The following is a 25,723-nucleotide window of genomic DNA, read 5'->3' as shown; positions in this document are numbered from 1 at the left end:
AGCCTTTAACATCTGCAATGTCCATGCAAACTGCATAATAGAACGCAATTGATTCTGACCATGATACAAAACAGACAAATCATCCTGCACAATGTCTACCACAGATGAAACAATATTATCTAAGGTATAAATTCTGGAAGACAGGGTGTTAATGCTATTATCTATTACAGACAATACCTTTTCCATATTGGCTTGATCAATTGCACGTAATCTGGATGCAGCCTCAATTTGTGATAGCTTCCAAACTTCGTTATAAACAGCATATACCCATCTTTTGGACCTGCCAACCGCAGGACCCTTAACAAAATCATTCAAATCTATTTTGTCGTTTAATCGTGCTAAATGAAGTTTAACAGATGCTAAGGTGGAATGTTGCAGCAAAGATTGGCATAACTTCCCTACTGAGTAGGTAGTTACAGTGTGAGAAGACTCAAAACGGGGGTCTACACGAACTTGTGTATACCCCGGCGCCAAATCCAAAAACCGACGTTGACAGGAATCCGAACTCGTTTGCCACACCAACCACCCTTCCGGATTCAATTCAGAAATATTGAGGGATGTGTTGGAAATGTATGACTGCAACGTAGCAAGGGACAGATCCGTTTGATTACCCCAATTTGGATAAGCACCCAGACCCGGAATGGTTGGAGAATTTAATTTTTTAGAAGTAGCAAATCCAAAACAGGTGGTCTGAAAAATTGACGAATTTAAAAATAACATGTGATTCGGGATAAGACAGGCACAATGCAAAGCTTCTGTTCCCTGTACCTGCCACGGTTTAGAACCCCAAACCGATTTAAGATCGATAGTAGCTTTCCACAGATCATATCCTCCAATTGCCAACTCGTCCATAAAGGACTTGGAATACAACAATTTGGTGTGTGTCAGTCTAACTTTAGAAGCGGACTTTCTTCTTCCGAAACGGGGGTCGTTGACGCGCAGACTCGTCCTGCTTGCCTTTGCCGTCAGCCTGGCGGGGTTGCTCACGACCTTGGGCACCCCTTCCTTTCCCACGGTCTCCACCACCGGATTGTGAAGCCGATGTTTCCTGTGAAGAACGAGGAGAGCGTTGTTCAGGTGACTTAATACGAGATCGATCGCGCAGATCATATGTGCGTTCACTGGACTACTGCACAAGCGATGCAGGACGAGACCCCTGTTTCTGTTGCTGCTTACCCTGTTTCTTTGCTCGCCAACTTTGTTTGGGAAAGCTTGGGCGTTCGTCTTTAGTTGACGAGCTCACCTTAGTTTGCTGTACTATATCAGGAATAATAACGGTTGGTTTAACACCCAACGCACTACGGCCCACTTGCCTGTAGGCTTGCGCAATTATTTTTGCGAACTCCTTGGGCTTGTCGAGTTCATCCACACTGTCCAACTTATTTAGTACTTGGAACTGCATGGCATCGCCTTTGAGGTTGCCCATTACCATGGAAGCCACCACATCGAACACTCCGACAAGCCTCATTCCCAATTCAACAGCCGCCTTTGCACCGTGATTCTCTTGAACACGTTTGATGACGGAGGGTAGTACAGACATAGACCGAGTGCCGAAGCACTTCGAGTAGGTCGCGGCAAAGACCTTGCCCCAGTTTGCGCAATCAGCCATATCTGGGACCAAGTCTTTCGGCAAACTAATGGTGAGTATCCTGTGTTTCTCCACAGGAGTTGTATGCGGACAAAACCGCCTCCAGTTGGTCAAATTTCTCTGCAAGCCAAAAAGGAAAATCATCCCTATTCTGTGGGCACTTGCCCATAACAGGACTAATAACCACCGCGTGGTGGTCCGTTGGTTGTCCCGCAACAGCAGGTGTTCCCACCTGCACGTTGCATGACACGTACTGCACTAAAGCCCTATGAACTGTAATCAGGGCTGTGTGTAGTACTAGCAACTCAGCCACCGCCACCGTGAGATAGCGGAGATGAGGTGTAAAGATGGCCAGCACCAGCCATGTGGCCCCTGCAAAGGACAACGGGCCCATTCTTGCCGGTGCAACCGCATGGGGAAGGGCGCTATTAAACCAAATGGTATGCTGCCAGGCAGAGATTGGAATTTCTTGTGTCCTATACGGGGTATAGACCGCAGGCAGCTGTGTGGGAGTAAAGGTATGAAACGTATCATCGTCATCCACTGCCGGAAAAGCCACCCATGATTAAAACAACTCATACGGGTATGACGCATCAGCGCTCACCACAAAAATAACAGCCATCCCATCATCTGGCACCCCATACGTCGTCAAATGACGGCGTAGAGGTGCACGACTATGCGCAGCTATGTCTACCGCCATTAGGACACACTAAAGAGTATCAACGATATCAACAGTAGCACTGGGGTTCAGTAAAAATAACCTTTTTAATGATCAAGCTTGAAGGAACCTATTAGTCGAAACGCAGGTAGGTTAAACCGTCACTCCCGTCAACCGGAAACCAGAGTGAGGGAGTTGTGGACTAATATAAGCACTACTAAGGCGTTTCAAATAAGCCTGGGCAAAGCACTACGCTACGCTCGCGTAGTTTGCGAAGTTCGTGCTACTTCGCACTACGCGAACTGCACGTAGCACAGTGCGAACACGCGTAGCGTAGTGTTGCGTAGTGCCGCGGTAATTTTTTGCTTGCTCGCGGTCCTCAACGTCAAGTTGGCGACCGCGAGCAAGCAAAATGACATCCCGGCAAGACTTTTTCCTTGTTCGCGATCAGCAACTTCAAGTTGGCGATCGCGAGCATGGAAAATAAACCTCCCGGCGAGATTCCCAACGCGAGGAGGTCAGGTTTCTCATTGCGAGTGGTCGCGTATGCTCGCGACCACTCGCGATGAGAAACTACCAGTTCGCGTTGAGAAAGCTGAAGCTCGAGTAAAAATCTACTCGAGCAGCAGAAAACTACAGCTCGCACTGTGCAAGTTGCCATTTTCAATGATTGCACAGTGCCGGTTGCTTGTCCGCACTGTGCAATCATTGAAAACGACATCTGGCACAGTGCGAACAAGGTACTACGCAGTTCGTGAAGTGCTACGCGTAGCTCGCGTAGTGCGAACTTCACTTTGCGTAGCTTCGCGAAGTGCTACTTCGCGAACTACGCCCAGGCCTAGTTTCAAATCAATAGACCAAACGTTAGGTGCGCCATGTTGCAGGGATTCTGCTTATGCACAGAACTATGCACAGGAAACCAGGACCTCAGTGAATTGTGGTGTACCAAAAACTCACCTCAGAACCCAGAACCCCTTATCCAACCAGCATCAGTGTCCCATTCGTTATCCGAGGTTTATCTCGGCGGTCCCAATGTATAGACAACCCAGAACAGGTGACTTAGGGTATTCTCAGGAATGGTGGGAATCAGAAATACCTGTTCGTAATTATTCTCATATCAGTCCACAACAGAATAAACAGAGACACGGTAAAGTTTAAAGAGTTTATTTTATAAACCTCGTGTCCTAAGATGCAGTACTTTGGCTAACATAAGCAGACAAATGATTAAAATCAAAACCATCAGCATAGTTACAATACCATAGAAAATGAAAGGAGTAATCATACTAAAATGACAATGGATCTCAGCCACCTTCCTTTCGCTAGCAAACTAATATTATTATTATTAGACTAGTAAAAGGTCTCTAGGCTTGAATGGGGAACCCCATACCATAAAGATCAGCTCAGTGAGATCACATCACAGGATCAGCTAGGCTCTGCTCCTGGGAAAGCTCTTCTTCCGAATGTGTTGAAAAACATGTAACACTGCAATATTAAAAGCACCTGACTTTCAGGTATTTGCAGCTGCGTGCGTGTTATGGCTAAATAGTGGGCCGATCAACCTGAACCCAACAACATGCACCGTCTAGCGACCCAGACTGTTTTTTTACACGATGTGCAGACTAAGGTCGCTGCTCACTGTTTGGGATGTGAACAACAGACAGTTCTCATGTGAAGCAAAGTCGAGCAAGCATTTCTCAATTAATAACATGTAACTACAGTATCGTGTGCAAAAGCAGCAAAAGTGGCAAGATGGCTTTCTAACATCTAACGCGGTTGTGCTAACTTAGCCTTGTACGTATATAGATAGCAATCTTCACTACACTACCTGGTATAACCTCAGGAGGAACTCTGGTTAACTATCGGGATACTTTTCTTTCTTTTCTGGATAGGCCTAGTAACTGTCTTTAGCTTTAGTATGCTTATAAATGGAACTTATCTTTGAGAAAGCTCTGCAGCACAAAAAGTGAATGTGATTCTGAATCCACATCTATCATAACATCGTGAAAGGAGAGACCTATCATCAGTGAACAATACAGCAGGTCCTATACCTGATGATATAGTATGGGACAAGGTTGATTACGATATATTTAGCCAGACCGAACTTTTAAAAATACCACATTCATTTAAGATTTCATTAGGTGATATCATTACCTCCAGTATATTTTCCGATGATTGGGATTCTGAAACTGTTAACAATATGTTGCCTGATTTAGAAAAATCTGCAGCTTTTTCTATTAATGAAATGTTAGAGGGCACATCAGACTTGTATTGCTATCAACATTATGGTCATCACTTTCTGCATAAATCTGCTAATCCCAGAAATGTTTCCACATACCACCAATGGGAACACTGCCCAACAGCGCCGAAAAGGAGTTCAAAAACATTTGCACAGAAATGTCCATATTTTTCAGGGTTTAACAAATCAGACCCGGCCTCATATTATTATAAGGTTACACCAACACGGAAAAATATGTTGACAAATACCAAACAGATTTATTCTGCTTCCTTTATTGCCCAGTTGTCTGAACAGGGTTTCAACTTATGGAAAGACACCATGGACTTAAAATCGGTCTGGGGTACTAGAGAGTGGCAGGTTCAGGCAACAGAGGCACTATTTAGAGCATGCTTTATTCTTCAGCAAATAATATTTTTGAATGAAACAGTGCAACAAATGACCTGTCTTGGATTAGCCAATAATAAAGATTTGAATACACCTCAGATGCCCACACCATCACACACTGAGGGTAACATGACATCACAAGAAGAGGTTACACTAGATGACATCATGCAGTACAATAGATCAGACCTCGATTGGAAGGGATGGTTGATTTGGCCCACAGACACCAATAGCTGTCAAGAAAGATTCTTGGGTAAAACTAGAGGATCTAGAATCAATAGGCCACATCCAGGGGGGGCGTGGCCGACAGCATGGCCGGCTAGTTGTACTGCTGCGGAGCTCCTGCACCTTATAATGTAATCCTACATTAATCCTGGCGGAACCAATACAGTCCCAGACTAGACCGAAATCAGAATTCATCCTGACCCGGGAAAACAGGAAACCGGGCGCCGCAAGTGTAATCAAGGTGGAATCCCTGACTGTAAAATCACCGGTTACGCGGTGGCCTGCCTGACTTGGAAATGGTGCGGTGCCTGACCATCACTGGGAGAATTACGGAGCCTAGATGAGCCGAGCCCGGGGAGGGGTTGGCGGGGGGGGGGGTCTAGTGATCGGATCCTGATTGAGTGCCCCGCTACTGCTCACACCCCGGCTGAGGACCTTGTAAGCCCAGAGGAGGACGGGAACTACACACGACGCGGCCGGAACCCACCTGGTCTGGAAGCGGCCCGTAACAGAGGCACACATGCTGCCAGAGGCCTGGAGATAAAGGGGGGTATGTTCCTTCCAACCCCACTGGCTGCAATTATTTGAGAACTAACCTGAGCCCCGCGACAGTGGACTACAGAGTGAGTCTATAGTCCCTCTGAGGAAGGTGCAGAATAGCGGGGCCAGTGGATTCCTGACTGGTAAGGGACTATCTGGGGCCTTTCTCTAATACCCTGCATGTGCACACATCTCCCCGGGCAGTGGAGGGTTATAGTGAGCCCAGGGAGAAGGAACTTGGGTACATTTAAGGTGGACCCCTCCTGCGAGGATAGTGGGACCCGCCTGTTGAGAGAGCGGAGGTGAAGACAGCCTGGTCACCCCGGCCTGCCACATCAGAGTGCAAACGAGGGAATATCTAAGACTTGCCTAACAGTGTCCAGAGAGCATTAGGACGAGCAGAGAGGTGCAGTGGAGACAGGGTGGCCCGGGCTTGGGTGTGCCGGCTTTCAGGAGGACCCCTACGAGACTATCAAGCTACGGACTGGAAGGGATATAAATTGATAGCCAAAAAGAGAGGTGGCCAGGGATCAACCCCTACTGAGGCCCCATCTGTGTTTGGGTCGAGGTTGGAGACAGAAGCAGCGAGAAGTAGGACATACACGTGGCTATCATTGCTCGGCCAAGCTATGGGTCAGGAAAAAAACGACAAGGGGAGCACAGCCACCAAAATAATGCAATATACTGTGCCGGGCCCGTCAACAGCTGAGCATAGCAGATCAGAACAGACGTCCCAACAAGGTACTATGGCGCAAGATAAAGCCGATATCCTGGAGGCGATTAGAGACTCCCAAGTGGCGCTGGAATAAAAAATGGACACTATGGTGATGGATATTAATCATTTGCGCCTGGATCTTCGAAAAGTGGCAGACCTAGTTACGGGTACAGAGGGAGAACTGGGTACATTAAGAGAGGGAGTCCTGAGACTCCACACGACAGTAACGACGCTTCAAGAACAGTCCACCCATCTGGAAGACAGAGCAGAAGATGCAGTAGGGAGACCGCGGAGAAACAACCTGCGGTTTCTGGGACTTCCGGAGAAGGCGGAGGGCTTGACGGCAGATCTATTCCTGGAACAATGAATAGGGTTGGCTTTTCCGAACATTAGTCTGTCCAAATTGTTCGCTATAGAGAGGACCTATCGTTCCCTTGGGCCCCCGCCGAGTCCGGGATCACCACCCAGAGCCATGATAACCCGTCTATTCAACTTTAGAGACAGAGATATAATATTGCAATGTGTCCATGCACACGGCTCACCTAAGTTTGAAGACCGAGATATTCATATTTACCCTGATTAAACCAGAAAAGTGCAAGATCTACGGAATAATTTCTTGGGAGTCAAGAGGCGTCTTAGAGAACTCAATATCAAATACAGCCTGTTGTTTCCGGCTCGTCTCCAAAGTATGAAGACAGGGTGCATTTTTGCAGTACTCCCCAAGAGGCCATTGACTGGATGGATTCACTGGGCCTGGCAGGGCAAGACCAGATTCAAGGCTGGCGGGAACAACGCAGAAGAAGCTGACAGCAGCGGAGAACCGAGATCCAAACCGCACAACTCATCAGAGGTGGAACGTATCCTAGTGGGTCCAGATGGAACCCTACAGACAGAAGTGGAGGGGATACCTACACAAAACCAGTTTTCTCCACTCTGCCTAGCCCAAGAAACTCAATCGCAGTCGGAAGACACCCCTAATAAAACGGCTGAAGAATCTTAAGGTAATTGATAATTTTCTTGGAGATGAACCGATGACCAATATGGACACCGAAACAGTGAGGGACACGGTTCCGCCAATCTAACAGTTTAGGACACTCCAGCTGTGACGCACTGATGCGGCCTTGTGATCCCATTGGTTGGGCGTGGTGGCGTGGTGCCTGACAGTCTGGTCGTATATCAGAGATTTTTTAAGTTATATATTGTATTGTATTTGTTTAAATTTAAATCGGCAGGGGGGAACTAGGGAGGGTGGGGTGGTGCGGTATGGGGTGGAGTTCTGAGTCCTTGGGAAACAGTTGCGCTAGGGGAATGAGGTACTACTGCCTGGGGGAGGGGGAGGATTTTTTTGGGGAGATTGCATAGTTATGTCAAAAAGTTTATTACCGGGGACACAAAGAGAAGATTTGTCAGTCAATATATAGTAAAACAGGATGGCCTATTCTATAACACATCGAGAGGTCCCCAACCAGATAGAGAAGTGCTGCACCACAACACACTGAAGTTATGTTAGGCAACAGACAGAAGTACAAGCTAATAATCTGGAATGTTCGGGGGCTAAATAATGTGGTCAAAAGGATTCGGGTGGCAATGCATAGCCTTTCTTCAGGACACGCACCTGTGGGGGGACTGCCTTAAATATGTCCAACGAAGATGGAGGGGGCAGTTTTTTGCGACATCTTATTTGGGTATGCCAGAGGCACACTGATCTGGGTGGCACCGGGAATCCCATTTAGGGCAGTAAAATGTAGATTAGATCCATCAGGCAGGTATGTGATAGTGGATGGCACACTAGATGGGCATAACGTATGCCTGATTAACATATATGCCCCAAACAATGATGATGGTGAGTTTTTGGGGTCGGTCTTGGGTCATTTGGACTGTGCTCCGGATGCAGAACCGATTGTTGCAGGGGACTTTAATTGTGCGTTAGATGGTACACTGGATAGACACCCATCAAGGCCAGAGGCCACACCTAAAACCAGAGCGGCCATGCACCAGATATTAATAAATTACAACCTCATGGACATCTGGCGGCATCGTAACCTCTATCAAAGGGAATACTCGTGTCATACACCTGCTACTGATACACATAGCAGACTAGATTATTTTTTCATACAGAAGGGGGCAGCTAACCGAATAGAAGAGGCACATTACCTGCCCGATATTTGTCGGCTCACTCCCCATTGCTTATAACTTGTACACTGAGTCGGCCAAGATCTAAGGTACCGCTTTGGAGAATCAATACAGAGGCACTAACTTATCCGGTACATAAGGCTACAATAGGAAAGGAACTCCAGGAATATTTTGACATAAATAGAACTACCACCAGCGCGAAAGCGATAGAATGGGATGCCATGAAAGTAGTGTATAGGGGGGTATGTATGTCAACAGAGGCTGGTGTCAAGAAAGTGCTGAAGCAGGATTTGAAACGCCAGGAACAACATTTGGCCGTCTTGGAAAAAGCACTCCCCACAGATATAGAGGGTCCGGCTAAATGGACGGCACAACAATAAAAGATAGGTGACATATGGGAAGCACTAAGCAAGTATAATAGGAATCAGAGTAGAAGACAATGGTATATGGAGGGAGACAAGGCTGGTCGCCTACTAGCACGACTAATCAGTATGGAGACGCAACCTCAGGAAATCCTGGAAATTAGAGATGACCAATAAATGGTATACACACAACATGAGATTAAAAAGGTATTCGCAACCCACCTAACCAGGATATATATGGAGCCTCAAGACTCCACACATACCCAGTCCATAGAACCATATTTGGCAGGGGTGGAAGTACCCAGCCTGGACCAGGAAACCTAAGAAACCCTAGGGGCCCCTTTTAGAGGGGAGGAAATAAAAGGAGCAATAAATATTCTGCAAACTGCTAAAGAACCTGGCATGGATGGCCTTGCAGCTTAATATTATAAGGAGTACGCTGGGGTGGTAGTTCCAAGACTGCTGGAGGTTATTACGGAAGCGAAAGAGAGGGGTGAACTTCCAAATTCAATGCAGGAAGCATTGATAGTAATGATTCCTAAACCTGGGAAAGATCCGGTGATGCCCAATTCATACCGACCCATCTCTATGCTAAACGTAGATCTTAAAATTATTAGCTATGTGCTTGCGCGCAGACTGCTCTCAAATCTTCCTCAGTTTGTGCATGCGGATCAGTCCGGGTTTATACCAGGTAGAAATACACTGAGAAACATTCGCCGTCCCACACACGTAATGCAGACGCTTGGGTCAGAGGCAAAGGAAAGTGCATTGGCTTTCTTGGATATTGAACAGGCGTTCGATTCGGTCAGGTGGGAATATTTATGGCGGGTGCTTTAATATTGGGTTTGGGCTCCGGATTTGTAAAGTGGGTTAAACTGCTCTATGCTAAGCCAATTGCGAGGGTCTGAACGGGGCGCTACGTGTCGGATGTTATGATACTACATAGAGGAACGAGACAGGGATGTCTGCTTTCCTCTTTCCTGTTTGCCCTCGCAATGGAGCCATTGGCGTGTCACCTCCGGGCAGTGCTGCAGGGACATGGTATTACAGTGGATCATACAGAACATATCGTGTCACTGTATGCGGATGCAGCGTTGATGTACCTACGTCGCCTGACGCAATCAATTCCAATATTGCTCGACGCTTTGGAGAGGTTTGCCATGGCCTCTGGCTTGCGTATTAATAAAGTAAAATCACAATTATATGCCATAGGGGCAATGGAGAGGGAATTAGAGTCTCAGCCCCCCGAGTTCGGGTTCCCCTGGGAGCCGGAAACGGTGCGTTGTCTGGGGGTATGGATAGCCAAGGAAAAAGATACTTTTTATGAACGTAATATGGGTAGGATATGTAAGGGCCTACAAGGGAGTATACATTTTTGGAATACACTAAAATTGTCATTGATGGGAAAAATTGCCTTGATAAAAATGGTGGTACTACCAAGATGCCTTTTTACTATGCAAGGGTCTTTCTATGAAATACCGCATAGAGTATTCAAGGAGCTACATGTACTTTTCACGCAGCTCCTCTGGAATGGGAAACAATGCAGGGTAAGTCTGAAGGTGATGAAAAGACAATGGGGCAAAGGGGGGCTGGAAATTCCAGATTCAGAGTTATACTATCTGGCCTCGCAACTACAGTATGCTATAGCGTGGCTGGATAACCCCCATTGATTGGGCTAATGGCTAGAATATGGGACAGTACGACTAAATGACTTATTGAGGGGAGACCCTATGCACCTGAGACAGATATTTGGAACACGCCGCTCAAATAGAATAAGTAATGTCGACTGACAAGTGGAAGGAGGGGGGTTGTTTAATGCTGTCAGATCTATACTATGAAAACAGGTTTATCACTAATCAAGATGCGGTAGATATGTTTAAATTGGGGATGGGACAATTCTTGCAATACGCCACGATAGCAACTACGGCCCGACAACTTTGGCCGACATTTCCGGAAGCCACAGAACACACACGTACATTGGTTACCATGACTGCAATGGCGGGAGGCCGGAAACTGGTCACTCACCTGTACAGGGCACTCAGAGAAGATAAAAAGATTCAACCTCTTAAGGTGGAGGAGAGGTGGCATGAGGTCATTCCGCAAGAGATCAGGGAAAGAGAATGGGGAAAAATTCATGAAAAAGTCCTCAGAGTGTCAGTATGTAGCAGATTTAAACAAATACAATATAATATGGTTCACATGACTTACCTTTCGCCCAGGAGATTACATGTCATAAATGTATCTCGGGACCCGAAATGCCCCCGATGCCAGCACGCACAGGCAGACTTTGTGCATATGAGATGGTACTGACAAATAATACAGACGTATTGGGCCGTTGTCCTAGAACAACTGAATAGAATAACTGGTTGGACGATAGCCTTAGAGATAAAAACCTGTCTCCTGAGTCTGATATCTGGAAATCTCAAGCGTAAAACGAGTAGACGATTTCTAATTCTGGGGCTCATGATAGCTAAGAGGAGAATAGCAATACACTGGCTGTCCCAGCAGGGGCCGCAGGGGGAGAAATGGAGAAAAGCTTTAAAAGAATGGGCGTTGGCCTAAGAGGACCATATAAGGAGAACTAGGGCAGATGATAAACTTCCAGATGTGTTGTTGGCATGGGGGATGCTAATACAAGAAATAGAAGAGCCTGTCACACAGTCTACGGGTGAATCGCAAGACAGGGAACATCCTAATAGAATTGATAACCGAAGTCAGATATTAGGAAGGGGGGGGCAACCAAACTAATGAACACATAAAACCTCAATATGGATCTAGTAGGACCTGGTTGGGGAGGGGTTAGTTGTGGTGTTAAATGGGTAGTCAATATATTTAAGCTGTAAAACTGAAGATCCATGAGGAAAGCATGTAACAGAAATACCCTTTTCTTGGACTAAGAAAAACAAATCTACAGTATACATGTATGGTACAAATCTATGTATGAACATTGACTATGTTTTGTGTTTGAAATAATAATAAAGAAATTTACACAAAAAAATCAATAGGCCTGATCCACGTTATGTAGAGACAACACCCAGGGATAGTGACATCTTACAGTGTTGGGAAGTTATGCCTCGATTGGCTAAAGACCTCAACACTTAAACATGTGAAACAACACTTATCCTTACTTTCAGAGGATGTGGACCTACAGGATTTTTTTATTAGGTCCTAGGAAGCCACGTCACAAACGTTTCTATTATGCTGTCTACAATAAGATTTGGAAAATATCACAGCAATAGGCTGGGTAAAGATTACCAGAAATAGATCGTATAAACCTCCGATGCCTGTTTTGCGGAGAAGAATGCATGTTGGATCTCTGTCTGACACTCCCATCATGTGCGCAACCTCCCGTTGATGCTTTACTGGACCCTTTAACGGCCCATGTTCTGCAGTGTCCCCAGCGTATTCCCATGTTGATGGCGGCATTCCTAGAGCCACCACAGGTAGTATCTGCTCCTGTTGGTATGGACACCTGCTCCTCCTCTGACACACAGGCTTTGGATGGCGCACAGGCGGACCCAGCACCTGCTGTGGACAGTACGGAAGATCATCTGTGCTCAATTGACATAATATGCGAGGTGTTACAGGGACCGTCAACTGCGGAGGCAAGCAACGAAAATGTTGCGTCTACCAGCCAGGACACATAAACACTTGACTCATTTTTGGCCCTTCTTGTGCTGGGAAAAAATCTGACTTTAGAAAAAACAAACGGAAAATTAGAACTCCATATCAAAATTGACATTCCTTTTTGAGCATGCATGGCTTTTAAATGCTTATTGTAGTTCAGATTATACCTACGAACATATTAGAGCTGTAGCTTAAAGTGTCAATTGTTAATATTTTTTTAAACACAACAAGAAACTAATGTTTTAACGATTTGCGTATCAATATCTAGTCAGCCTAGTTGAGAAATGTAACTAGGAGTGGGTGTTATATTCCATATAGGTACCATAATATAGGCCCCGGTAACTTCAATACCCTTCGCCTATATTCTTCCCTACATTACACTTGTCACGGTTTACAGGGACTGACCTTTTACCTAGATACGACACTGCATTCAGAACGCGGGTTTTCCCTAGTTCAAAATCTCATACATTATGCATGAGGACTCTTTGAAGCACAGCAGGGAGACCATTTCCTGTATAATATCTATGTATAAGGTTCATGCCGAACGTCATACTTAGGCCGACACAATAATACTGCGAGGTAGGACCCCTGGGAAGACCTATGGGTATATACATCACATCTTGCTATGATAGACAGAGGAGACCGAGACTTCCTGGCCGACACACTGACCAGAAACCCTGATGCTCCTGCATGCAGATACCCTAGCTCACAGTGGTCTAACATCCCTCGCGGCGTGTCCAACTCAATACCAGGACGGGGTCCCATAGTCTCTCACTTCAGGTAATGGGGTTGACTAAATTCTAGAGGGATTCTTGGCTTAACACCTACACACAGGCTAGGTACACTTAGGTACATCTAGTTAGGGAAGCATTGTAGGAGTACGCATCTTTTTATCATGTGTTTAATATACTCAGATGTATTCATGATTATTGTAAGATGATAGAACTATACCATCCATTTACCTTTATAGTACTGTTAATCATTTATATCTTATACTGCCTAACAGTTGTTGCAGCTCATCTACTTTAAACCAGAATAACAACTGTTCAATAAATTCTTATTCAAAACGCCCAGTCGGTTTATTCTGTGCATCTCTCTGAGACGGACTAAGTAAGCACGAGTTACTGAGCGAAAGGTAGTATATTGTTTCCACGGTCTTGAGGGATCAGAGTCATCATGTTCTATGGTTGCCAGGAACTATTTTCTCCTTGGTAAGAGGAGATTCTAGTGGCACTGTGAGCTAGTTCGTACAAAAGGCCAACATACCCGGTGAGGGTGATCAAAGTTTGTCTGACACCAGTCCTACAGTGTATGTTGTCTAAACATGCAGATCCTGTATACTTTTATAGGAACTAAACGACAGAAGAAACCAACAACAAAGACTACGGATACAAGAGGATCAACGACTCATGTCCACTCTCCACCCAATGCCCACGGCCAAGGTCAGTGGCCCAACTGTCCAGTGTGTCTCCCCAGCGACCAGGACTCCAAATTAAGCGTTGGCCGACCTCTTCCGACCCCCACAACGGTACCTGCATAGTAAATCTGAAGGGTCTCCCCACTGCAACAGGCCCGGTAAGAAGATTTCTGATGTCGAAAGGTACCCCTGCACCTGCAGCCCTCAGGCTTTGGTGTGCTCAACCAGCAGTGCCCCTGTGACCACCGACACCTCAACTTACCAGTGCTGTCGCTGGTGTTCTGCCTGTACCTTCTGGTTCGACACCTGCAACCTGGTTCCGTAAAGAAGAAACTCCATAGGATTGTATTGTTCGTCCGATGCGTTTTTTGCACCCTGAACCCGGCTGCCCCTGTGGTGCTGGAGGTGTATGTTTGCTGCTGCTTTGTGTGGCCCCCTGTGGTGATCCTAACACCCAAAGGTTGGCCCCTGCAACCGTTCCACTTACCTGCAAGCAGCGTGGCTCCAAGAACCCCCAGTCTCCAAAGAAACGCATTGGGCCACACTCCGATTTTGACCTCTGCCCCCAGTCGTCTCTGTGCCACTGGTGGTGCAGTGATGGTACTTACCTTTTACTTGCACACTGCTGACCTTTGGTCTCGAAGACTGTAACTGTAAGTTGCATACTTACCAGATCAACTGCAAAACTTTTTCCCCTTAGGTTAACATTGAACTGTTCTAAAATATATGTGTTGATTTGTCAAAGCGCAAAGTAGTTTAAATTAAAAGCGTACTTCTCTTATCCCAAAGATCTTAGTCTTAAAATAATATACAAAGTATAATTTTCTGAAATTGTTCTGGATCTCCTCATTCGACCATTATTGATGACTGTTATGCAATAAATGTCTTACACCTCTGTGTTAGGCCTAAGGCTGCTCACCCACACTATCGCTGATAGAGCACTTTGGGTTTTGTTTTGAGCCGTGTACACTTTTGGGGGAACCCCTGGACTCTGTGCATGGTATTACCACCTAGTGGCAATATCATATACAGAGCCAGCTTCCTACAAATGTTAATGCAAATTAGTTTCCAGGAGCTGCTGGAAAGGAAAAGGTAACTTTCCTAAAGTTACTTTTCCTAAATATTTATTACAAATCTAAATTTACCGATTTATCAAATTTGTAATAACTAGTTAAAATAGTGGTTGAACTACTTTTCTAGTAGCTCCCAAACCTGATATAATGGAAATTAATATTTTAATCTGAACTCTAGTTTTCCTCCTACAGGGAGATTAAATCAGGGATTAACCAATGTTTACATGCTTTAGAGGTCAGAGCACATATACTGGGCAATTGACAGCAGTGCCGCAATGTGCACTGTCTATAAACCAGCAATAAAATTACGCCTAAACAAATGGGGGTTACCATGAAAAAAGGGGAATTCTCTCAGACTAGGTATTCAGAAACATATTTCCTACCCCATCCCACCATGGAAAAGGTCAGATATTTGCTATTGTCAAGAGCAGTAGTAAATCACTTTCCAGGGCGTGCAAAATATTTATTTGTGTATATATTATTCATGTCAGATAATGGAATTCACAAACATTTTTCCCCTGAGAGTTTGAAACTTGTGATTGTCGTGGGCTTTTAAATGTACTTGTGCGTTCTTGAAAGTTGTAAATTTGACACCATATGGCATATTAAACCTGCAGTTCAAAGAGGAAATTGTGATACACAACTTTTCCTTGACACTTTATTTCATGAGCAATCAGAAACACACATATTAAGATGATAAACAATGTCGGAAAAGCACCATCAAATGAATGTTCATTTTCAATTTTTAATTTTATGTCAAAAAATCACATACCAATATCTTTGATGGTGGCTGGAGACAATACGGAATCGGTTGCACTGGCAATGGCTCCAAATATCATACCTTCCTGCCAATTCCATTTGTTGTCAAATACTTTGACAGCTATTAAACAAATTAAAACAGTGCTCAGCAGATAGCCAGGAATTGCAAGCAGAAGAACCTGTGGAAAAATTGCAGATTAATATTGCATGACAAATCTTCCACCATTAAAGGCGGTACAGATTAATCCGTGACTTATTATAGAGCGAACGTCACATGAAAACCAATTTTTTCTGTTGAGAGCAAATAGAACTTTGAGTACATTGTGCTGATCCTTTGCTTACAGCCTGCAATCAAAGTAAATATATCTTAAAAAGGCAATATCACAACTCACCACTTGTTTGTTTACACTAGATAGACCACTCACAACACCATCACGCTCAGTATGATGCTGTGAATCATAGGAAACTAGTATGGAAACCGTGAAGTTTGGTCATCTGTCCTTTTCTCTGACTGTATCTCTTCATGTAGCCTACACAAGTGCTGAATGATATGTTTGCTGCTTGTGAATCATGCAAGAGTAAAACCTATGAAAAGCAAAAACCTGTACTCATCCTAGACACCTATTTACCTTCGTGTTACAGTATAATGTAATGCACTTATACTTCTGGTGCAGCTTTTTGTCTTTCAGTTTATACATATGTTTTGGGGTGAGCCCCAGAACAGCATATCTTTTAACCAGTGCTTAATTTGTAAAAGATTAAGGGCCTGATTTAGATCTTGGTGTGACTCCTGTCGTCCCTCCATGGCAGAGTATACAAGTACTCCGCCAAACTGACGTTATCCCCCCCACTGTATTTAGATGTGGACAACATGACCGCCCTCAAACTCGCCACCCGCAGACATCACCAGCTCATCCGCACCACCAAGAAGAAATCTCTGAAGGAACGACTGGACAAGAACGCCCATGACAGCAAGGAGCTCTTCAACATCGTCAAGGAGTTCTCCAACCCCAGCACCGGCAACAATGACATCACTCCCTCACAGGACCTCTGCGACTCCCTCGCCTCGTACTTCCACTGCAAGATCGCCAACATCCACAACAGCTTCGGCGTTCCACCCCCGCACCCATCGGTCGAACTTACGCACCCCGCCGCCATCCTCCAGACATGGACCGAGGTGACCCCCGAAGACACAACACGCATGATGAACACCATCCACTCCGGATCGCCGACAGACCCGTGCCCCCACCATGTCTTCAACAAGGCCGCCTCTACCATCGCACCCCACCTCCGAGACATCATCAACACCTCCTTCGACACAGCCACCTTCCCGGAGAGCTGGAAGCACGCCGAGCTCAGCGCACTGCTGAAGAAACCAACAGCGGACCCGACCGACCTCAAGAACTTCCGCCCCATCTCGCTCCTTCCCTTCCCTGCCAAAGTCATCGAGAAGGTCGTCAACAAGCAACTGGCCGCCTTCCTGGAGACGAACGGATCCCTCGACCCATCGCAGTCCGGATTCAGAGCCAACCACAGCACCGAGACCGCCCTCATCGCAGCCACCGACGACATCCGAGCCCTGCTCGACAACGGTGAAACAGCGGCGCTCATCCTCCTAGACCTCTCCGCAGCATTTGACACTGTCTGCCACCGCACCCTAGTCCAACGCCTCAACGACACCGGCATCCAAGGGAAGGCCCTGGAATGGATCATCTCATACCTCTCCGGCAGAACACAGAGAGTACGCCTCCCTCCGTTCCACTCTGAGGCCACCGAAGTCATCTGCGGCGTCCCGCAAGGATCATCGCTCAGCCCCATTCTCTTCAACATCTACATGAAACCCCTCGCTGCCATCGCACGCCAACACAACCTCAACATCATCTCCTACGCCGATGACACCCAGCTGATTCTCTCCCTCACCAGAGACCCCGACACCGCCAACACCAGCCTACACGAAGGGATGAAAGACGTCGCCAAATGGATGGACATCAGCCGCCTGAAATTGAACACGGACAAGACAGAAGTCCTCATCCTGGGACCGTCGCCCTCCGCATGGGACGACTCCTGGTGGCCCCCGGCCCTAGGCACCGCACCCAAGCCAACGGACCACGCACGCAACTTGGGCGTCATCCTGGACTCCTCCCTATCGATGACCAGACAAGTTAACGCCGTCTCCTCAGCTTGCTTCCACAACCTCCGCATGCTCCGTAAGATCTTCCGATGGATCCCGACCGAGACCAGGAAGACGGTCACCCAGGCCCTCGTCACCAGCAGACTAGACTACGGAAACACCCTCTACGCAGGTACAACAGCCAAGCTTCAGAAAAGACTTCAGCGTATCCAGAACGCCTCCGTCCGACCCGTCCTGGACTTCCCCCGACGCAGCTACATCTCGAGCCACCTGAGAGACCTGCACTGGCTCCCTGTCAACAAGAGGATCACGTTCAGACTCCTCACCCACGCACACAAATCCCTCCACGACCTGGGCCCAAGGTACCTAAACGACCGCCTGACCTTCTACACGCCCACCCGCCAGCTACGATCCGCGAACCTCGCCCTCGCCGTCGTCCCTCGCATCAAGAGAGCCACCGCCGGAGGAAGATCCTTCTCCCACCTGGCGGCTAAGACATGGAACTCCCTGCCCGTCCACCTACGGCTGACCCAGGACCACCTCGCCTTCAGGAAACAGCTCAAGACCTGGCTGTTCGAGCAGTAGCAGACCCCCTCCCCCAAGCGCCTTGAGACCCTTCCGGGTGAGTAGTGCGCGATATAAATTCCATGATTGATTGATTGATTGACTGAACCGCCGTCCACATCAACAGACTGTTTCCTGTTGCGTAAGCAGTGCACCATCTTCGACATGGCGGACTCCTCTGCTGGCTAACTGTAATCCATCACCGTCAGGTCGGTGAGTTGGCACCAAGCCTATTTATATGTCGATGTTGTGCTGGCATTGTCTTAGCGGCGGGTTGCTGACATAGTGGAGTGGAGACCTGTAAGTACTACTTATTAATGTGTCAATAGACAAATATGTAGCGTTTGTTTCTAAAATATATGTAGGTAATGTGTTAAGCCCCTTTATTTACATATTGCATTAAACACAAACAACACTCACTAACTTTTAAATGCACACCAACAGGCACCAGAAGCACAACACTCAAAATCACCACAACATTTGTTTTTAAAGTCTCAATACAGGTGTGTTCATTTTACCTTGTTAAGTTGTAAAATGAACACAAATACATTACATTAAAGAAACAAATTGCTTGTAAGAGTAATGTAAACATAAACAAAGCTACAACAATGGTCAACACAAGATTCATAGATTCATAGTAAGACTAGTGTAAAAGAAGCTTACCTTAGATTCCCAAGACAACGGAGTTGATTAGCATCATAGTCAAGTAGTAGCAGCAAAGTAAGGACCTGGACAATAGGGTTAAAGACGGACATGGAAGTGGGAAACAGAAAAAAGGTACATTTATACCTAATTTTCTTTGATTCCTCCAATTCAAAGTAGTAGGTAGCCCCGCCATAGTTTCCTTGGCAGAATGGCACATTGAGATTGGCCTGGTGATATGCTTGGCTGGACTCCAGTCGACAGGTGGTTTTAACTATGATGCTGTCGATGCAGCAGAAAGATTCTGGCGGAGTCAGCGGCACTTGGGCGGCCTTTCGTCCATGGACCAGCCAACATCTTAATAGAGAGGGCAGACACCCAAGTAGGCGGGCGGAGAAACCGTAGAAAGTGACATCGGAACCAGATCTGCCAAGATCTAAAGTTCTGGTGCCCAAATTTGTCTCAGAAATTCACAGCTGGTGCTATCGGATATCGGAGGGTTGAATACCAAGTTGTGTAGTCTTGATTCCACCTCATGCCTCTTTAAATCACCACCAGATACTCCATGCCCCTTTACATCACTCTTTCAAGTTCTTTTTAATCTATGCTTTAATTAATTGTCACTTTTTTCCGTCTTTCTCATTTCTCCGCTTTGTATTTTTCCCTCTCTTGCTCTGTGTCAAAGTCTGATGAGGAAAAATAAGCGCCTGTTCCCAGATTTGAGTGCCAGTGGCAACCACCAGCTTAAATTAAGCACTGTTTAAACCCAAGTAATCTATGAGGGCTGATCTTGATCAGTTATAAACATTGATGCTGAGCCATTCATTTAAACCGAAGACCTGCTGTATGGCTTATCCCTGAGTGGCATATTTAATGTACTTATAACACCCAGGTGAAGTGCTACTACTTGTATCTAGAGCCTGTAAATTAAATGCTACTAGTGAGCCTGAGACACTAGTTGTGCCATCCACTTAAGTAGTCCTGCCAACCTGGCTCAGGCATGGCATTGCAGCCTGTATGTGCAGTATTAATTTCCATTTACACCTGGAAAATAAACCTTTTGCCAGGCCTACACATTATTTTAATCACATATAAGTCACCCCTAGGGTAGGCCCTAACAACCCACATGGCAGGGTGAAATGTATTTAAAGTATGAGACATGTACTTTTACGTTTTAATGACCCGATAGTGAAAAACTCTTTAATTTGTTTTTCACTATTGCAAGGCCTCTCTCTCCCATAGGATAACATTGAGGTTACCATAGTACATTTAATAAGGATAACTTCCCTATAGGAACAGGCAAACAGCTCATGTTTGGTGTCTTTGAAATTGTAATGAAAAATTCTCTTATATGGTAAAGTTGGATTTTAAGTTACAAAAATGCCACTTTTAGAAAGTTGCAAAAAGAACAATTGATGGACTGAATACTTGACGATGTCAAATACTCACCCCAAGTTACAGATCTGGGCTATGTGGACCTAAATCCATGATTTTTCTGTTAGCCGTGCCTTTCCAGTTTAGACCCGGCCATACGCAAATCAGTCTTGATCCTGATCACCAGGGGAACAGTCCAGCCACAAATGCCAGGCCAGGTCCTCCCTGAACCTGAATCAAGCATCCTAGTAACAATTTCGGGGTATCACCCCTCATCAGGCTGGATAGCTTGCCTGAGGTGGCACGGCCAGCACAGGGCCCACGTATGGGCATAGCTGTCTGTAGGAAAGTGCCCCTTATTGCATGGTTACCACCTCCCCACTTTAAGCCTGACAAATGGTGCACTTTGACTTGGTGTTCCCTTGGTCCCTGCCAAGCAGATTCCCAGGGCATGTGGTCTTTCCCAGAGCTGTACCTTTGTACCCATAATTGCCACCTTTCTGGCCACAGGTAAGCCCCTGGTAGAAGCTACCATGGGAACCAGGGGCAATGTGACCAGGGAAGGCTTCTAAGGGCTGCAGCACATATTGTGCCACCCTTGGAGGCCCTGAACCTCAACACCCACAAACTGCCACCGCAGGATGTGTGTTTTGGTGCAGAGAAAACTGAAGAGTCGACATGGCACACATCCCTATGTGCCATGCCTGCAGCCCACTGCCTGAAACCTAGGTAAGTCACCCCTCAAGCAGGGTGCACTAGCTCCCAGGTGAGGGTACAGTGGCATGAGCCCTGTATCCCTACAGTGTCTAAATCCATTCTTAGACCTTGTAAGTGTATTAAGGCCATAAAGAGTATATGGTCTGGGAGTTGGTCATTACGAACTCCACAGCTCCATAATGGCTTTACTAAAACCTGGGAAGTTTGGTAGCAATCTTCTCAGCACATTAATCCCACACTGATACCAGTGTGTGACTTAATGCAAAATGCACACAGAGGGCATCTTAGAGATGCCCCCTGAAAAATGACCAGCCCTGGTTTGGTTCCTGAATTGCTGCCCACCATTTGCCTCCACCACACAGGTTTCTGGACTACTGGGTAGAGAGCCTCCACTCTTTGGGTCCAGAAACAAAGACCATCCTGAGCAGAGGTGTCATGTCTCCTCCCCCAGGATGAGCGGGTCAACCAGAGGGGAAGCTTCAAAGGCTGCTGCCTTTGTAAGCTGTCCCTGCCTTTTGCTGCCCCTAGCAACTGGCTCCGATCGGTTCTGACCCCAACTTTGGGTGATAGAATCGGCGGGAAAACCGAGCTAGGAGGAGAGGTGTGCCCACCTTTGCCAACTCCACCCCTCAGGTGGGGAGGTGAGGTAAAGCACACATTTCAGTCTCCTCCATCTTGGAGATGAGAGGACCTAACAAATTAGGAAGAGGCTTATGCCCCCCCCCCTTCCGCCTACCCCATTCATCGGTGCGCCTTAAGGTATATACAGTATAAACAATTACACAACTCACTCAGAGCAGTTCAACAACATCAATGAGCAGGGACAGTACAGTACCGGAGGTATTGATATCATACACACTAACTACCGCTATTGGCCTGTAGATAGTTAGTCAATCTATGCAAGTGTGGGAGCTGGGACCCCTCGCACTTCTTCAAGTGAGCCCTCCTCTGAATCTACGTCCGGTGTCTGAAGTGCTGCAACTAAGGCCTCCCATGCCCTCGCTGTCTCATATGCTTTGTCGTTATTCATACGTGAGGCTTGTTGCAATCGAAGAATCCCCTCACTCCGCGCCCATTTAATCAATTCTGCCCGCCAACTCCCCACGTTAGGCCCCTGTCGTGCTTTCCAATGCATTGTAATCTCTCGTTTTGCCAATACAAGCCCCAAGTCTATGAATTTGCTAGTCACTTTCGTTCTGGCAGTATGCGGGAACCAGTGCAGTAGACAAGTGCCCGGTTCCAGTGCCACTGTCCTATCAGTAACCATATTCAAGACGTCCAACACCTCCTCCCAATAGGTTCCCAAGGCCGTGCATCTCCACAACATATGCAGGAAGTCCACTCTCTCCAGAGCACATCGCTGACATTGAGCCGCCGCCGCCTCGAAATACTGTTTAAGCTTTGCAGGAGTTAGATACGCTCTATGCAGGACATAAAACTGTATCAATTGAAACTGGGCATTTCTCGTACTCTTCCATGCCCTCTCAATCAGTTGAGCCCACGTCTTCTCAGGGATTTCCTTACCAAGATCCACTTCCCTTTTCCCCTGCAGTGTTCTCAACGGGTCTAGATTCTCTGTCAGCATTCGCCGGTAAAGGCACGTTATGGCCTTAAATGTCCCCGCGGCCATTACTACATATTGGCATGCCATTGAGGTTCGAGGTTTCCGACAAACCCGTCTTCCAATAGCGTCGGATTGCGGCAATTAGCGCTGAATGCAACAAGTAGTCCCCCCGCGGGAGATCGTACCTATGTCGCAAGTCCTGGAAAGACATCAAGGTGTTGTTCTCGTACAAGTACCTGTATCCCCAGGTCCTCCCAGTTTGCCAGCGCTGTCCAGTCCCCTCCATGCGGGAATGCTGTGCACATACCCAGCGGTATCTCCGGGGCATACGGGCGAGAAAACTCTGCCCTACTCTGACTCCGGTTCCAGCATAGCCTCATCGTCCTTTCCTCGGTCGTGAGCGGTTCAAGTCGCATCTTCTGTTGTAGCACTATGAAGGATAGGATATAGCGCGGGACCCAACGACCCTCTGGGCTGTCCGGACCTCAGAACTCCCTTGCTACAGCCTGTGTAAGCCACTGCAGCTGGGCCGCTAAATGATACCACTCAAAATCCGGGACTGCCATGCCCCCATCTGCTCTTGGCCTTATCATTGTGGCCATTGCTACTCATCTCCTACCTGTCCCCCAGAGGAACCCGCTAGTCATAGAGTGGAGCTGCCTAAACACAGAGCTCGGGATCCAAATTGGCAAAGTCCAAAAATAGTATAATAAACGCGGTAGCGCTATCATCTTCAGGAGCGCTACCCGCCCGCTACCGAAATCGGCAGCGCACTCCAGAATGCCATGCTACCCTTGAGGCCACGCATGGCCCAACCACCGTTGCCCTCCAGTAAATCGTCGGGCGTGGTAAATATTGGTACGGAGATAAGACAGACATCTAGGCTCCCAACTGGCCTCCATCAGCTGGGGAGGTTCCGTCGCAGTTGGGGCCACTGGAAATAGACAAGTCTTTGCCCAATTCACCCTCAACCCCGAGTAACAGCCAAACACACAAAGTAAGTGTCTCGCGCCATCTAAGTCCATCGTCATATTCCCTAGGAACAACAATAAATCATCCGCATATAGGGAGATAAACTGTATGTCCCCCCGCAAATACAAACCAGCATAGTAGTTCCCCAATAAGGCATAGGATGCTAGAGGCTCGATGGCCTGAGCAAATAATAATGGGGAGAGCGGACATCCCTGTCGCGTGCCCCGTCCAATCGGGCAAGCCGGAGAGATCGTCGTGCCCGTGCGTACGCGCGCCATCGCCGACCTGTACAGCAGCTCCGTCCATTCTACAAAAGATTTCCCAAGACCATATGCATGAAGAACTCGGGACAAATACGGCCATTCTAAACTGTCAAACGCCTTTTCAATATCTACCGAGACAACCGCCGCGTCTGGTGTATTAGCGTGACGCTCTCCCAGGATTCGCAACAGTCGCCGCACGTTGGTTGCAGTGGTTCTCTTCGGGATAAAGCCCGCCTGGTCGCCGTGGACCAAGTATGTCATATAAGGAAGCAGCCGGGATGCAAGGATCCTACTTAAAATCTTATAGTCCGTCGTCAACATTGATAGCGGGCGATATGCCGACAGAGATAGCGAGTCTCTCCCTGGTTTTAACAGCGGGATGATTATAGCCTCTCGGGCAGAGCCCGGTAATTTCCCGATTTCCTTGGCTTTGCGATATACCGCCCAGAGTTTGGGGGTCAGCGCATCAATATATGGCGAGTAAAATTCTATAGGCAATCCGTCTGTCCCCGGAGTTTTTTTGCGCGCCATATGTTTTATTGCACTGCGTATTTCTCCTTCCGTGATCTCCTGCCCCAGCAGCACCCCCTGGTCTTCCTCAAGGCGTGGCAATCGTATTTCAGGTAAAAACTCATTCAACCCACCTGTCATGCCCTGTAGTTTACTTTCATAGAGTTCCGCATAATATGTTAGGAACTTCTCATTAACCCCTCGCTGAGTATACTCCGGCATCCCCGTAGAGGTAGTCAAAGCTAGGATCGGTGTACCCCGCGGAGCCGGATTCGCTAACCATGCCAGGAGGGAGCCCATCTTATCCCTCTCCGCATGCGCACGTACCAGGTATTCCTTATGGTCAAAGCAGCGTAATCGCTCCACTTGTATCGCCACCTCCTCCCTCGCCGTCATAACCTCATCTTGCAATCCAGGGTTCTCTGGGCAAGCTTTCTCTGCCCGTCGCAACAGTTGTTCCCCCTTTTCTATATCCTGCAACAGCGTTTTCCGCATACTTGTCCTTTTAGCGATGTATAATCCCCGTATTACCACTTTAAATGCGTCCCATTCCAGTCCTAGGGTCAATGCTGTCCCACATTCTCAAGAAAATAACGCTCTATTCCCTCTCGGATCTCAGCTCGAAACACCGGGTCCTCCAAGGCTTCAGGACGTAACCGCCAGGTGGGGACAACAGGTCGCTCCCGGGACCATCTTACCGTCAATAGCAGCGGGTTAAGGTCCGAAATTGTCTTCGCCAAATACTCACTACAGCGCACTAATGCATTAACATCCGGAGAGCATAGCACCGCATCCAGCTGCACATGTAGGTCATGTAGGGGAGAATAATAAGAGTAATCATGCTCTCCTATTTGGTGAGCTCGCCATGTATCTATTAATCCCCATTCAGCTTGCCAGTCCTTCCTAAGTTTCGATAGCTTATGGGCAGGTGCCTGGGGCAATGGGGGGTGCGACCTGTCCAGCTCAGCATCCAGAACGGAGTTAAAATCATCCCCAGTAACACTGAGCCTGTTAAAAAAGGTGCCAGTTTCCCCGTTAATGTAGCAAAAAAGGATTTCTGTTCCACATTGGGGGCATACACACTGCACAGTGTCACATCCCTCCCATCCAATCTACCCATGACAGCCACATATCTCCCTTCCGGGTCCACTAATTGCTGGGTCGGTTGGAAAGGAACCCCCGCCCTCACCCAAATCAGGGTTCCCCTGGCATAGGCAGAATATGTTGTGTAGAAAGGCTGCCCTCTCCAACGGCGCTGTAAGGCCCGGCCTT

The 25,723-nt window shown here is 47.2% G+C and overlaps 1 protein-coding gene across 1 annotated transcript in view; it reads right to left on the bottom strand.

Annotated features, from left to right (window-relative positions):
• Nucleotides 1-25,723, bottom strand: part of LOC146860809 (sperm-specific sodium:proton exchanger-like) — a 5,538,638-nt gene that overhangs the window by 5,122,546 nt on the left and 390,369 nt on the right. The window contains exon 4 of the mRNA XM_085646172.1: nucleotides 15,728-15,893. Within this exon, the coding sequence (XP_085502298.1) occupies nucleotides 15,728-15,893 (166 nt within the window). The remainder of the gene's footprint in view (nucleotides 1-15,727; nucleotides 15,894-25,723) is intronic.

Source organism: Triturus cristatus, chromosome 3_1 (genome assembly GCF_964204655.1).
Source record: "Triturus cristatus chromosome 3_1, aTriCri1.1, whole genome shotgun sequence".
In the NCBI taxonomy this organism is placed as follows: Eukaryota; Metazoa; Chordata; class Amphibia; order Caudata; family Salamandridae; genus Triturus; species Triturus cristatus.
Note: the sequence above shows the minus strand (reverse complement) of the source record. Positions and strands in the feature narration are given on the sequence as shown.